This window comes from Patiria miniata, unplaced genomic scaffold (genome assembly GCF_015706575.1).
Source record: "Patiria miniata isolate m_02_andy unplaced genomic scaffold, ASM1570657v1 HiC_scaffold_7, whole genome shotgun sequence".
Taxonomy (NCBI): domain Eukaryota; kingdom Metazoa; phylum Echinodermata; class Asteroidea; order Valvatida; family Asterinidae; genus Patiria; species Patiria miniata.
The window spans coordinates 1542180-1557140 of NW_024037074.1; the positions used below are offsets into that span (position 1 = coordinate 1542180).

At 41.3% G+C, this 14961-nt stretch overlaps 1 protein-coding gene across 2 annotated transcripts in view; it reads right to left on the reverse strand.

Annotated features, from left to right (window-relative positions):
- LOC119746391 (1-phosphatidylinositol 4,5-bisphosphate phosphodiesterase beta-4-like) overlaps positions 1–9169 on the reverse strand; it is a 48924-nt gene extending 39755 nt beyond the window's left edge. The window contains exons 1-2 of one of the 2 annotated variants that reach the window (XM_038223306.1): positions 9021–9169; positions 578–1365 (exon numbers count right to left, since the gene is read on the reverse strand). In XM_038223306.1, the coding sequence (XP_038079234.1) occupies positions 578–661 (84 nt within the window). In that variant the 5' untranslated portion in view covers positions 662–1365; positions 9021–9169. Of the gene's footprint in view, positions 1–577; positions 1366–8694; positions 8747–9020 lie in introns of those variants that run through there. The other variant, XM_038223305.1, reaches the window with a different exon arrangement.
- Positions 9170–14961: the final 5792 nt, after the last annotated feature.

The following is a 14961-nucleotide window of genomic DNA, read 5'->3' on the forward strand; positions in this document are numbered from 1 at the left end:
GAACTGAAAAGGGACAATTTTGAATTTTTATATACAACGCATGATTTGTTATTTAATAAAAATACTGCAAGTTAAACTTGCGCGATCCCCCTGGCATGCTGGCAGTATTTATATAGTCAGTTAGTAAGCACACTGTTCAATTGACTCATCCAAAATCAATCATTTGACCCCTAGATGACCTTTGACCTCAAATGCCTCAAGTCATCTTAAGTCTCCCTACCCATCTTATTGTCCCCAAGTTTGGTTGAGAGTGAAGTCTGACTTTTCAAATGACAGCTTTTTTCAGGTTACCTAACCAAAAACAACAATGACCTCATTTGACCCTTAGATGACATTTGACCTCAAATGTCTCAAGTCATCTTAAGTCCCCCTACCCAAAGATTATTGTCACCAAGTTTGGTTGAGATTGAAGTCTGACTTTTCATATGACAGCACGAAACAGTTTTTTAACCTAACCAAAATAGAAAACACACATGCACACGGACACACAAAAGGAATACACTATCGCAATATCCCCCTTTCTTTGCTTAAAAGCCAGGGAGGGTAGAAATTTGAAAGGGTGTTCTTTGTTACCTACCTCATCATAGCGTTCAAATGTTGCTCCGTGCAGCAGACCGTCCGGTACAGTAATCTGCCACTGGAAGTCATAAAGCTTGGCCATGATGGCAGAGAATGGGTTAGGCAAGGCTCCAGCCCAAACTAAAAAAAAAGTCTCTAACACATCAGTTCCCGATTACTCCTGCGCCGCTCAATTTTTTGTTTTTGTTTCAGCACTGAGGTCGTCAAGACCACTTCGCCTTATCTGCGTCCAAAAGACCCACAATGCAACAAGCTCAGTTCAGTCTGTTGTGTTACGAATTTCCAACACACCGGGTTGACGCGATCTGAAATTTATAGACTATGAATAGCAGATAGTGCCGATTTCAGCTGGAAATCGGAAGAGGTGTCGACCCACACATTTATTTATCTCCCTCTGGCAACCTGCCCTTAAAATAGCCCACGCAGCGAAGGCGGCCTCGGTGGAGTGGATGTCAACTACGGCGAAACCTCAGCAACAGCTTGCGATCTCGTCCATCCCAACGACCTTTAAAACGATCTTGGCCCACAAGAATTTCACTCGTATTCCGGGCCTCCCCCTAAGCCTGACGCATTGATGGGTGTTTATCTGGTCATGGGCTGCCTTGTTGCCTGCTTATGGGTGGGTGGGAGGGGGAGAAAGAAAAAGGAAGACGCCAGCTTTCCCTGATGTGAGTCCCGTCTCGTCCTATAGTCCTCCCCGGCGTGAGTTTACTTCTTATTTTCCCTCGCCCCTTCCTGTCCGTCGGGGTTCTTCCCTTCGAGCGACAACAGTTTACCGGAAGTCACCTGCGGAAGAAAAAACAAAACATCTATTTTTAAAAGTTTTCTGTGAAATGAGGAAAATATACATGCCAAATCAATCTCTTGAGAGTTTATTTTTACAGTGCAGATGTTCTGTTATTACCGGTAGGTTTTGTTATTTATGGGAAACAAGGCTGGAAATGTTAATGGGGTTTAATATGCCCTACCATCAGCTTTGAATTTAAAGGCATCCATATTTATGGGCTTCAGCCATTAACTTGACTCCAGAAAGTCTGGATCTGTCTTGAAATCAGTTCTGTTCCTGACCTTCAAAGATTACAATGATATTTATTTAAGTTTCAAATGTTGATACGGACATCATGATTGTTTAAAGGTAGAATGGACCATTTGTCAGTTGTGATTTTTGTTTTTGTTTGAAACAACAAAGGTGCTCAAACTCTGAAGACGGATGCTAAACAACTAACCCGATGACAGTTTAGCTCTGTGAATGCTGTATAGTTTAAGAAAGCACAATATTGATTTCAGTTCAAAAACTGCCGTGTCATATTTTGAATTGCGCCCTCTTGTGACACAATCCCAAAATCAGCATTCGGGACATGATTCTCATTCAGCCGATTGTACATGTGGGTACATGATGTCACACACTGAACCAAAGAATAAAGTAGCCACGCGCACATGTGCATCTTGTCAAGGCTTCCACCTATTCACGGATACCCCCAATTGCAAACCAACTACAAATGGAAATTTCCATAAATGTGTAACTTGACACATCTTTGGAATGGAGACTTTCGTTTCTTCAAAATAACAGCATGCCAGAAGAAATAATTTCACAGAGATTTAAGTGCCATTACTATCTTTAAACCAAGTAAGAGTTTAACAATAATTTGGTTGGTTACCTTTTTGGATAGCTGCAAATGGTCCACTCTGCCTTTAACTTTTACTTTTGTCAACAATAAACGCAAGAATCTTAATTTTATTCAAAGACATCCTTGTTAAGTTATATCATTTTCAAGTCGGAGTATATATACAAATTTGCTCAACACAAACATTATACACCTTTACACCTTGCTTGTGGGGGGGGGGAATCTCAAAAGGTTCACAGTCGTAAATGTCGTCTTCAAGACATTTGCTCCGGTGAGCATAGATTGAATTGTTCTCCGTGAATACACATTCTCAAAACCACAAGGAGAGACTGCATAATTGTCTGCATATGCCATTACCATGGACCTGATTGACACTTCAACCGTAAGAAGCCTTTTTTATTTTCCTTTTTTTTTTAAATCACTATCCATTAGTTTTTCATGTTCCCAAAATAACACATTGATGTGTCAAATTAAAAATGATTGCAGTAGATGAATTTATATTTTTGTTTCTCGGCTGAACATTTTTAGTATCAACATACCATCTTTAGTACAATGTATCTGACACTAAGAGCAGATAAAAAGGCACTGTTTCAAAATCAAAAGTACACAATTTTCTGAAGTGGTTATAAATAATTGACGGAAAAAATAACACAGACGCTGATGAAATGCAAATCAAATATTAACATCAAAGATTACCACAATCTATCCTTGATACCTGGTATCAAAAAAATACATGTAAACTCAACAGATGTAAATATGCCTAGATTTAGTAACAGACTTCGTGTAGAAACTCTTTCAGTTTCCTTTCTACAGACTGTGCTCTTAAATGTACTACACATTTGCAATTTGGTCATGTATGTTTATATTGAGCCCTAACTTGTCAAACTAGATGTAATGTACATGAAATAATAGAGTCAATACAATTTTTAAAAATAATTTTGACATTACGCCTATGTACTTCACCTTTTCAAAGCCAATATTCTACATTTGACAAAAGCTCTGATAAAAAAAACCAGAAACGTTTTATAGTCAATGTTCATTTTTTAATCAAAGACATTTTTTCGTTATCAACATCGCTGATTATTCAATCACAAGCCTAATCTTTGCCAGACATGTACAAATACATGTACATTCCAAGCAGCCATATGATCACGCATGAAACCAACATACGTATGCACACGTACATGTATGCTGCGCAATCGAAACCGTTAGCCTGAACAATATAAATACCTGCTTAATATAATGCATTGACTCGGTATTTGGGTAATATATTCCAGGTAGGCTGCTGACGTCATATAGCTGGCATGCTGGGCTGCATGCGTTACCGTCTGTACATGTATACATTTAGGTAAGCGGAGCACAAAATTCATGGGCAAGAGATAGGAGGGGCAGCATGAGTTGAAGATTGTACAATACGATTTCTTTTTCCCACGGCGGTGTGAAACACGCCGTGGACTTGAGCTGCTTATGTTCATTGGTTGGTGGGTTGGTGGGTGGGTAGCCCCATAAATGTGGCCTATTTACTGGACTTCCTCCGTAAACATAGGCCACACATCCACATGTACAAAAGCGTGTCGCACTTTGCCAAATTTTGATTTTCACATTTAGGCTTAGTTTGAAGGGTTTTTTTGCTTTAGAAGCATACTCACCCTCTTTATAGGCTAATCAGAAAGTGCTGCCTTTTTCAGATGTCTAATTTTTGTGAAATTTCATGTTGAGATTTTGATACGCAAACGTGTAAAAATGAATCTGGAAATTTCACGAAAACTATACATCTGAAAAAGGCAGCACTTTCTGATTAGCCTATAAAGAGGGTGAGTATGCTTCTAAAGCAAAAAAAACCTACAAACTAAGCCTAAATGCGAAAATCAAAATTTGGCAAAGTGCGACACGTTTTTGTACATGTGGATGTGTGGCCTATGTTTACGGAGGCAGTCCAGTAAATAGGCCACATTTATGGGGCTAGTCGGTGGGTGGGTTGGTTGGTGGACATTTTACTCGGGGTGTATTACACTGTTCCAAACCACGTCTGTATCACATCTCTGCCAGTGAGTTTCTATGGAATACGGTACCTGCAGTTTTGTGACATCGATGCGCGCATGCGTCTAATTTGCATATTAGATCATGCCCCATTGCCTGGCAAAATTCGCGGTTGAACGGTTTGTTGAACCGCCGTGGGTTGTACCACTTGGTACTTGATAATAAGCAGGACAAGTTCTTTTCAGAACTAATATCTTCTAAGCAGTAGTTATTACCACATGGTGTTACCGCAAACCGAAATGATACCGATACTCCACCATGCAAAGCCTCAAATCTTATATCACTTGGTACTTGTTGATCTTGTTTCTGTGAAATATTACGTAAGAAGTAAAACAAATCGTGGAGGGCTGCTCCAATCTCAAGTTTGTCCACTTCAGGGTTTTTGGTTCACAGACAATGATTTTTGTCTTTTTCTTGAGGGGGCTTTATTGGTTGCCTCTGGGGAAATCTGTCGTGTAATTTGATAACTGTAATGCAATCGTAGTAATAAATATCTTTATCAAAAAAAGCACATGATGTGTTTCAGTGTATCTGTTTCAACACACATGAAAAAAAATGATGAATTGCATTGGGCCAAGGGACTCAAAAGAACAAAAAAAGGAACATTCAGTAAATGTACATTTTTAACAAATTACAGAAATTTACCGCTACCGTATCATTATTATCGTGTGTAGTTGGGTTGACACAAAATAACTTGGGGTCATGGAAAATAATCGGTGAGGAAATGCAGTATTTTTCCTTTGACTTTAACTTTCGGAATTGAACAATGTGTATTTGTATTTTTTTATAATCTGAATTTATGAATAAATTAATATTTGACGATGCAATGTCACATGCTTACATACTGGACATGAACATCTGTTACAACTTTTTTTTCATTCAAAAACAACATAAGGGGGTACATACATTGTATATAAGAAAATCAAACGAGGAATCCCCTTTATACACATGTATAAGCACGTAAGGCCAGAAAGAAAATGTGTGTTTATGATAACACCCTAAAAATTATCCAGGTACATGTAGTTGGGCAGAACAATAACTTCCTTCGGACTTTTGTTATGTTTTCTCTGGGTCTTTCAATGTACTTTGTTTACTTTAAAAGCTGTATTGTGTTTAATTAACCTGGTTAATTGTTTCCTCAACTAATAAACACACACACACAAATCGGGAAGACTTTCTTAATTTTCGAAGTCTACTGAAAATTTTTGGCCAAATGTGGCAATACAAAATTTCAAGTCCGATCCCTATATTCAAGCAAAATTTCAGGTCGGCAATTTGGCAGCAAAAAAAATCCAGGTAGATGTAGTCAGCATACAGTTCAAAATTTCAAATTTCTCACTTATTTTGATGTACATTCCGGTACTGCGTATATTTGCGTATGTATACATGTACAGTACGTGTACGTATGCATAGTGTAATATGTGGGTGCATGAACACACATTTCATTTCCCAAATGAAATTACTGCCTAACATGTGCATACATCTACCGCGTTTGTCCAAACAAAAACTGCGCTCAGTCACATTTTGAGTACATGTAAGTGCATTCTAGTTCAGCAGCAGAAACCGACTCTCTGCACATGACCGCTCAACAATTCATGTGCTAAATAATTTTGTCCGAGCAGTGTTTGTGTAAAAGGGGCACTAGGTCCTGAAATCCCCCAAAATGTTATGTTTTGGATTGTTTATTTCGCCTATTTCCAACATCCGGTTGAAAGGAAACCAACCTAATGTCTTACCGTTCCCGAGAAAAGACGAGAAAAAAAACAATTGTTTACATCGGACATGACGGAGTAGGAATACGTTTTTCGTGTCGTTCTCAGTGTACGATATACACGTTGTGTGTCTCGGGAACAGCGGTGACCAATCGCCAATGCAAAAAAAAGTGGTTTCTTCACCGTCCGCAAAAGGCGAACACTTTACGAGTGAAATCACAACTAGCATCCAAACAGCCCGAATTTATGGGGTCGCAAAAGTGGACCCTGACATTCGTTCTCGCACGCATAATACAGGAATAACACAAAAACGCCCAGTTTTGAAAGGATAGTTGTGTGGATGTTTATATCCTACTTTTAAATGTTATTTCCGATTAACATCATCTCAGCCCAATTGGGCTGTTCCAGGACCTAGTGTCCCTTTAAGTTTCACCAAATGATCACAGCATCACAGTAACAACTGCTAATGTACACATACATGATGTACTATATGCCATATAGTGAATAGTCGTTGTCCACGTAATACACATGTGATTTCTTTAAGAGTCAAGTACACGAAACCCGTGAACGAATCAGTGTTATTTGTTTAACACAGTTTCTGCTTTTGATACTTTATCAGCGGCTTTTGTCCCAATAAACAATTGTGCATGACGCGTGGGAAACGGTCCAAACACATGTTTTAAGGATTCTGAACTTCCCATTATTTTGTAATACAAATCACTTTGAGTTTCTTTTTGGGAGGGGGGGGGGGTTGGGGTTGGGGGGAGAGGGGATTTCCAATTAGTGTACATAATTGAGTACATGTACATGTATGTGTTTCAATGTGGTTAAATGGAATCAATCCATGATTACTCAAAGATTCCAATCCAATCAATGATCAACAACAGAAAACATCTACTCCACAAAATCTGCCACCTTTTCTATCAGTGGAATAACTATGGGAAGGGGAGACACAGGGCACAGCCCCCCCCCCCCCCACCCTACCAGTCACACCCCCCCCCCCCCCCCCCCCCCCCCCCCCCCCCCCCCCCCCCCCCACCACCCCCCACCCCACAAGAGCTTTTCCAAAAAAAAAAAAACATTTTATGAAATTTTTTTTAATTAAATTTTTCATTTAGAACACATGGAAACATGTTCATTACATGATGTAGTTGCATGTAGTACATTTGCAGGTACTTAAAATGTTGTACAGGGTCTGAAATTCTGAGCAAATATTACTCAGATATGAAGTGAGCGTGAACAACCCAATCAAATTTAAACCAATACATGTACAGACATGCAATACATGTGTTCTGTACCATTTATATCCTGGTGGCCGCGTGTTTTATTCAGCATTATTCTGAAATAATGAAAACTGGATGCAAATGCAGAAATGTAACACATCCACAATACACAGCAGAGGAAATATGGCATTTTCGAACAACAGCACAGAAAACAAACACTCGACTTTGGTGTTTATGCTTTGCAATTTACAGACAAATTTGTAGCTTTCCAAGACTTTCAAGTTTTTACCACCCAAAAAAAACCACAGTCAACCAATTTTTCATTTTTCTTATTCTGTGAATCATTCTATAGATTCACAACATAGACAGAAATCCCTATTTTTCATTTAATAGAGACATTTCCCGGTAAAATAACAGGGAAGTAGATAAGGCCAAAAAAAAATAGTTATGCTTCCGGTTTCCCTACCTACATGTACCCTATTCTGACAACCCTTAACCTAATTTTTAATGGCAAAAATGAGAACAAAACACCCAAAACCATCAAATTCTACCTTTTATCCTTGACTACATGCAGACACCTCCATATGATTGTACACAAAATAAATTGGCCCAAAAAACCCACAAATTCACTACCTACCTATTTTTGAATGCCATGTACAGTGTAATCGGAAGCAGAATCAATTTTTGGGGACCTAAGTAAACAAGTTGCCTTGTTCCTTGATGCATGACATATCGCCTTTTTTTTTAAATGGGACTTTTTTTTCTCTTTTCGGTAATTTAGCTGCTGCAACACTTATTAGAAAAAAAAGGCATTACTTTTTTATAAGAGAATGAAAACTCACTCTCATGTTTTGAACTCACCTAAAACAGCTGATGAGAACCAAATTTAATTTCTATTTCTGATTCACGGCTCTGAAGGATTTTCTTAAGTATTAAAGTCCGAGTACCATTTGACAACTGAATATTCATTCACTCATACAAAAAAAAAACATTTAAAACAAAAATTAGAAATGTAACTTGATTTCAAAATAAGCTTCAATAATGATCTCATCCATGCATGCACTGCGTGACATCATCCTGAACTGTTTGAACAAGTCATACATGTGAGGCTATAGTCAGTATTGTCATCTTGCACCCACACAAAAATGTCAACGTAACAAAAACACGCACACAAATATGTCAGTGAACTAAATTTAAATCTGGAGATGATCTGCACGGTAGGCAGTGATATTATCTGCATATATTATTATTTACATGTAATGTTAGGCATTACAATTCAGTTTTTTGGGGTTTTTTTTACATTTTCCTAAAATCAAATGAACAAGTCAGATCATTATAATTTGAAGTTTATAAAACATGTTGTTTGCCAGTAAATATGGAATTAAGTCATGTTATGTAACTTTGCAATTTTATAGAAATATTCAACAAATTCCAAAACACATGCCATTCCTCTCCTTGTTGCAGAGTGTACTTCAACTTCAAGTTCAACAAACATGAACAATAACATACATTTACCTTCCTACGTTTCCTGTTGCTGTACCGGTAGGCCTAATCCATTTTCTCTTAAAGTACGACTCCAGTTCCAATTCGCAAATTTCCCTGAATACAAAACGATCTCAGCGTCCGAGAAAATGTTCGAGTGACAGTAGGAAAACAAAATTCCAGAGAGCGGCCCAAATTTTACCCAGACTGAGCCAGGCAGAGCAACCTGGGGGGCAAGGATCGGAGGGGATACGCAGCCTGCGTAAGCAGACGTGAGCAACAATCTTTCTACCCGTCTAGCCTGGGTCAAAGATAATTTTGTTTTATCTCTGAAATGGCAGCATCACCATATCACTCACCGGTGGAGGGAGAATGGGAAAAAATCTGGACGATGATGACGCTAGCATCGGCAAACGCCTCCTCTTTTTCGCTCCCTGTATCTCTGGTTAATTTGTCGATTCAGCTTAGCCCAGCGTCCACAGAAACCGGTGTACTACCTGGACTTCTTTTATCTCCCACATGTGGACTACCTATTAGAGTCTGGGGATGTTTTGGTCAGGGGTACCAGACGGGGGCTCATCGATTTTGTTCGTCGGGGGAAAAAAAGAGGTGTGCGCTGAAAGCCGGCAGCGATAGCGCCACCTTGCGTTGAAAAGCTGCAACACGAAAGAGACGAACACGATTTTCGCTCGTACCCCCGCCCTTTATGAAAGTTGTGTTCATATCATCCATCTTTTGTGGCGTCAATAATTATATTTCATCAGGCCTACGTATCCGGTTTCTCCTTTGGGCGAAAATAGCACGTTGTCGACAGTTTGCCCAATAAAATTGACATGCAATATGGTGATGATTTTTTTTCCCGAGCCACATGCGTCTCCTCATTGTTCTCACCCATCTGACATGTGATTTCAGGGGCGGATCCTGGACGTTTTGCAAGGGGGGGGGGGGGGGTCATCGGCAAATCAATGCTGAAATTTAGGGGGGGGGGGTCCGTACCATGCTTTCAATGGGAGCACTGTTCAAATCCGACGATCATGAACACTACAATTACAGAATAGTGTGCAAATGCCCCCGTACCCCAGCTGACTCAGTCCGAATGTTGTGCACAGGACGTGGGCATTTTTACCATTGTCATAATCTTTTCGGGTGTCCAAGCAGCGGGGGGGGGGGGGGGGGGGGGGGGGGGGTGGCCTCACATTGTGTTAAATATTTCTGTGCAAAAAATAATTGAGTCAGATCTGGGCGGGGTTTCGACACCCCCCCCCCCCCCCCCCCCCCCCCCCCCCCCGATCTGCGCCTGAATCTAATGCGATAATTGGTGGAGGGAATTAAGCTGAAAATAATTGCATTATGTAATAATATCGATTATTAGTTTTCCTCAAAATGTATACCGACGGAATGAAATTACATTTAAAATTGCTACTGGTTGCATACGCATCCAACAGGTGTCACATCAAGAGCTGATCACTGTAAATAGATTCAACTTGACAGAGTCAGTTCGAAACCCTATTGTGGTATAGCTTCGACAATTTCCCCCTTTTTGCTTTTCACAAGTTCAACTATGGACTTTGATAATTATGTGCCAATCAGAAAAACAAGGTTTTTGTACAAAATAAATATAAAAGGTTACAACTGAAAAGGCACTTTATTGTTATACACCCGTTAACGCTAAAAGCACGGTAACTAGTTATAGGACTTTGATTTTCTCCGGTTGCCAATTTTCCTTTGGGGGCATCTGGGGAGGGGGGGGGGGGGCTCCCGCCGTTCGATCGAAAAAGAGATGGCCACTTTTCGCCTGCCAGGGAAAATCTGCTTTTTGGGTAGTAAAACAAAAACAAAAACAAACAAACAAAAAAACCAACACCCCCAACACACACACTCACGGCGCTTTGTACATAGGCATAGAAGTGGGGTGCTTCCTTTGTTCTCGTGTACTAAAATTTTGCAACGTCGCACATATTATGTCAAAATGCTCTTTTTTAACCATAGTTAATTCCTGGGCTGAAATTCGGACTGGATATCCCTTTTTTAAAACTCTTCCATTCGCGACAGATCAACCCACCTTGGAAATTCCTAGTTTTTGAGTAAAATCCTTATATCTTTATATCTCTTTGAAAAACTTGTGGGGTACCAAAACGGTACCTGCAAGTCGGTGGGCATTCCTTGTGGGGTACCTCCCATTGTTCCGGTACCCCATAAGGCAGCGTTTGTACACGCACGCCCACACACACACACCCATACTTGTTTCACATGACTAGTGTGGACTTTCCATTGCTTTCGTGTAGTTAAGAAAAACCAGTGAAAAAACTCATTTTTCTCAAACTGTGAAAACTCTTTCAACCCAATTTTTTTTCTATGATTCCCTTTAGTGTTTCTCTTCATTCTGCTACAGATAAACCTAACCCAAAAATGCCTCTAAACCTGTTTTCCAGAAATGGGGAAACACTGTGTGGACGTGGGGTAAGTCCACACAACGTCGGTGCTACCTACATTATGTGGACGTCTTTTGTTCGGAAGTCCACACTGCGTATGTAAGACAAACTCATCCGATCACCCCCGCACACACACAAAGAATTCATTTTGATTTTCTGCTGCAGAAAGCAAATGTCCACCTTTCGTCCGCTATAAATCTTGAATTCTTCTATAGGCCTTTCTTTTGTTTGTAAACATTGGCGCCATTTTGTATGGGCTGCCGTAAGCGCATAATTTGAAGCTGTGGTTGGCAACATATTTTTTTTCCAAAAAAGTCCTCATAACGCCATCAACAAATAGTAAAAAGGCATATGTGGGAATTACTATAAGTTGTATTTTCAAGTATCAAATAATATTTTGGTGATCTGTTATAACTCTTTTTCATTTTTGCAGTGTTGGACCTTCCATAGTTTTGCAGACCTTGGTTGGCAAAAATGCAACTGCAACCAAGCGCAGAAAGGTCTGTAACGTTCATTCGGAAGTAGTGCGCCATCTAACGGCATGGTTGGACCAGCTAGCCAGCTTGTGAGAGAAAATTTCAGTGGGTGCTCAATTCGTTCGTTCAGTTCGTTTAGCTCACCCGGGTCGACACGGGTAAAGGCAGACGATTATGTCAGCCACGACAGCCTGGCTAATCGAACGCTCAACCGCGGGCCATCACAATCCTCACGTGACGCCTTTAGCCGAGGCCATAGCCACTGACAAAACGCCCGTTTCCGATTGGGTCTTAATTTGAGATTTACTGCTTTTTAGTCAATTGCAAAACTCAAAAAAGTTGGGCTGATATAGCCTCAAAATGAGTCGCAATGAACTCAATAGACTTCAAATAAAGTAAACTTAAATCCACTTGAGATGTCCGCTGTCCGGCCGCCATATTTGTCCGTTTCTAGGGAATGAACAACGCGTGCGTGACGTATCAACCAGTGACTCTGCTCCACGAGCAGGGTCTGTGGTGGCTGACCAAGGCCAAGTTCGGGCAAGGACCATTAGTCGACTAGTGGTTGATTTGTGACGTACCTTACGCCTGCGCACTAACAGCAACGTACGAACGTCTTGGGCCAAGTTCGCGCAAGGACTATGGTTGACCAATGGATCCAGAAGTTTTGTAATGACATCATGGTTTGACTAGAGACGTTCGCACGTTTCTATCAGAGCGCAGGCGTAAGGTACGTCACAAATCAACCACAAGTCGACTAAGGTAGCAGACCAGTAAATAAACTTCCATAGACCCCAATGGTAAATTCTCCCACTTCAAAAATTCGGGAAAATACTCACAACTCTCCAAGGTGTTCGAGACACACATCAAATTAAAGCTTATTTCATCATCTTTCATTTTCTTTTCAATTTTTGGGGGTCAACTGATGACTTTTAGGAGAAATTTCCATCTGAAGATGAACACCCCTGAAAATAGTCCTGAAGCCCATCGCCATTTTGAAAAACGATGCCTACACTCCATTGCAAAGTAGAGCGCTTTTAGGGTCCAAATTACATCAAAATTACACAGAACTGCAAGCTCCAAGTCCTGTGCACGGTTTCCACCCATATTTTTTACAAACCCTCAAGTTCATGGCCCACAGCATGCTCAAATACCGAAGATTTTGAGGGCATGCAAATCGTGATTTGGCCGGCGCAGGCAATTTCGGACCGATTTACTGGTCTGCACCCTATAAAGAAGCGAGGTTTTGAAAAATTTCTCCAAACCACTTGTACGGCACGAGGAAGGATGGATGACTCATATTTCATCAAAAAATTGCGAGAAAAAAATCTCTGACTGCGATTTCTGGCCTGAAAACAAGCCCTCTGTTTGCGGCTACCTTACTGTAGGGCGCCCCCAACGGGCGTGAATTGAGTTTTTGCTCCTTCCGACCCCAAATTACCCCCCCCCCCCCCCTTGTTCGCTCGATATTGCTGTGATCGGAGGACGGTCCATCGGCCCTATTCCGATTTTGGGCGCATTTGTTGCGGAACCGCCATTGGTGACCGCTTTTGAAACGCTGCCCCCCCCCCCCCAGGTTCCGCCCCCCCCCTGAAAAAAAAACACTCCGCAAACATTTGACAACAAACGGTGGAAGGCGCCATTTTGAAACTATAAAGAAGCGAGGTTTTGAAAAATTTCTCCAAACCACTTGTACGGCACGAGGAAGGATGGATGACTCATATTTCATCAAAAAATTGCGAGAAAAAAAATCTCTGACTGCGATTTCTGGCCTGAAAACAAGCCCTCTGTTTGCGGCTACCTTACTGTAGGGCGCCCCCAACGGGCGTGAATTGAGTTTTTGCTCCTTCCGACCCCAAATTACCCCCCCCCCCCTTGTTCGCTCGAAATAGCTGTGATCGGAGGACGGTCCATCGGCCCTATTCAGATTTTGGGCGCATTTGTTGCGGAACCGCTATTGGTGACCGCTTTTGAAACGCTGCCCCCCCCCCCCAGGTTCCGCCCCCCCTGAAAAAAAAACACTCCGTAAACATTTGACAACAAACGGTGGAAGGCGCCATTTTGAAACTATAAAGAAGCGAGGTTTTGAAAAATTTCTCCAAACCACTTGTACGGCACGAGGAAGGATGGATGACTCATATTTCATCAAAAAATTGCGAGAAAAAAAAATCTCTGACTGCGATTTCTGGCCTGAAAACAAGCCCTCTGTTTGCGGCTACCTTACTGTAGGGCGCCCCCAACGGGCGTGAATTGAGTTTTTGCTCCTTCCGACCCCAAATTACCCCCCCCCCCCTCCCCTTGTTCGCTCGAAATTGCTGTGATCGGAGGACGGTCCATCGGCCCTATTCAGATTTTGGGCGCATTTGTTGCAGAACCGCCATTAGTGACCGCTTTTGAAACGCTGCCCCCCCCCCAGGTTCCGCCCCCCTGAAAAAAAAAACACTCCGCAAACATTTGACAACAAACCATGGAGGGCGCCATTTTGAAACTATAGTAGCAGACCAGAAAATAAACTTCCATAGACCCCAATGGTAAATTCTCCCACTTCAAAAATTCGGGAAAATACTCACAACTCTCCAAGGTGTTCGAGACACACATCAAATTAAAGCTTATTTCATCATCTTTCATTTTCTTTTCAATTTTTGGGGGGTCAACTGATGACTTTTAGGAGAAATTTCCATCTGAAGATGAACACCCCTGAAAATAGTCCTGAAGCCCATCGCCATTTTGAAAAACGATGCCTACACTCCATTGCAAAGTAGAGCGCTTTTAGGGTCCAAATTACATCAAAATTACACAGAACTGCAAGCTCCAAGTCCTGTGCACGGTTTCCACCCATATTTTTTACAAACCCTCAAGTTCATGGCCCACAGCATGCTCAAATACCGAAGATTTTGAGGGCATGCAAATCGTGATTTGGCCGGCGCAGGCAATTTCGGACCGATTTACTGGTCTGCACCCCTAATGGTCCTTGCCCGAACTTGGCCATGGCTGCCAGCAGACTTGGTGCCAAGTCGGTAATTGTTTTACGTACGGTTACTGGCTCCACGCACGCAAAATATTGCTGCAATGCGCGTAGTCTGGTTCCCAGACAAATGATGCTGACTATTGATGATCAATTACCGACTTGGAGAAAACATTTTCAATTTTGTACACAACATAATGGGAGTATTTTTAATCGCTAGCGAATTCTATGCGGGGACTCTGATTGGTTCAGATTCCAGAGTGTATTCTAGGCCGCAACGGAAGATCATTCTCATTACTTCGAGGGTTTGTAGTTTCTGTTGTGTAACATTACAAAAGTCAATTCAGGGCATATACACCACTCATAGCACAATGATACATTTTATTTCAATACACAATTGACCTAGCCGAGTGTATTGGTCGTTAAA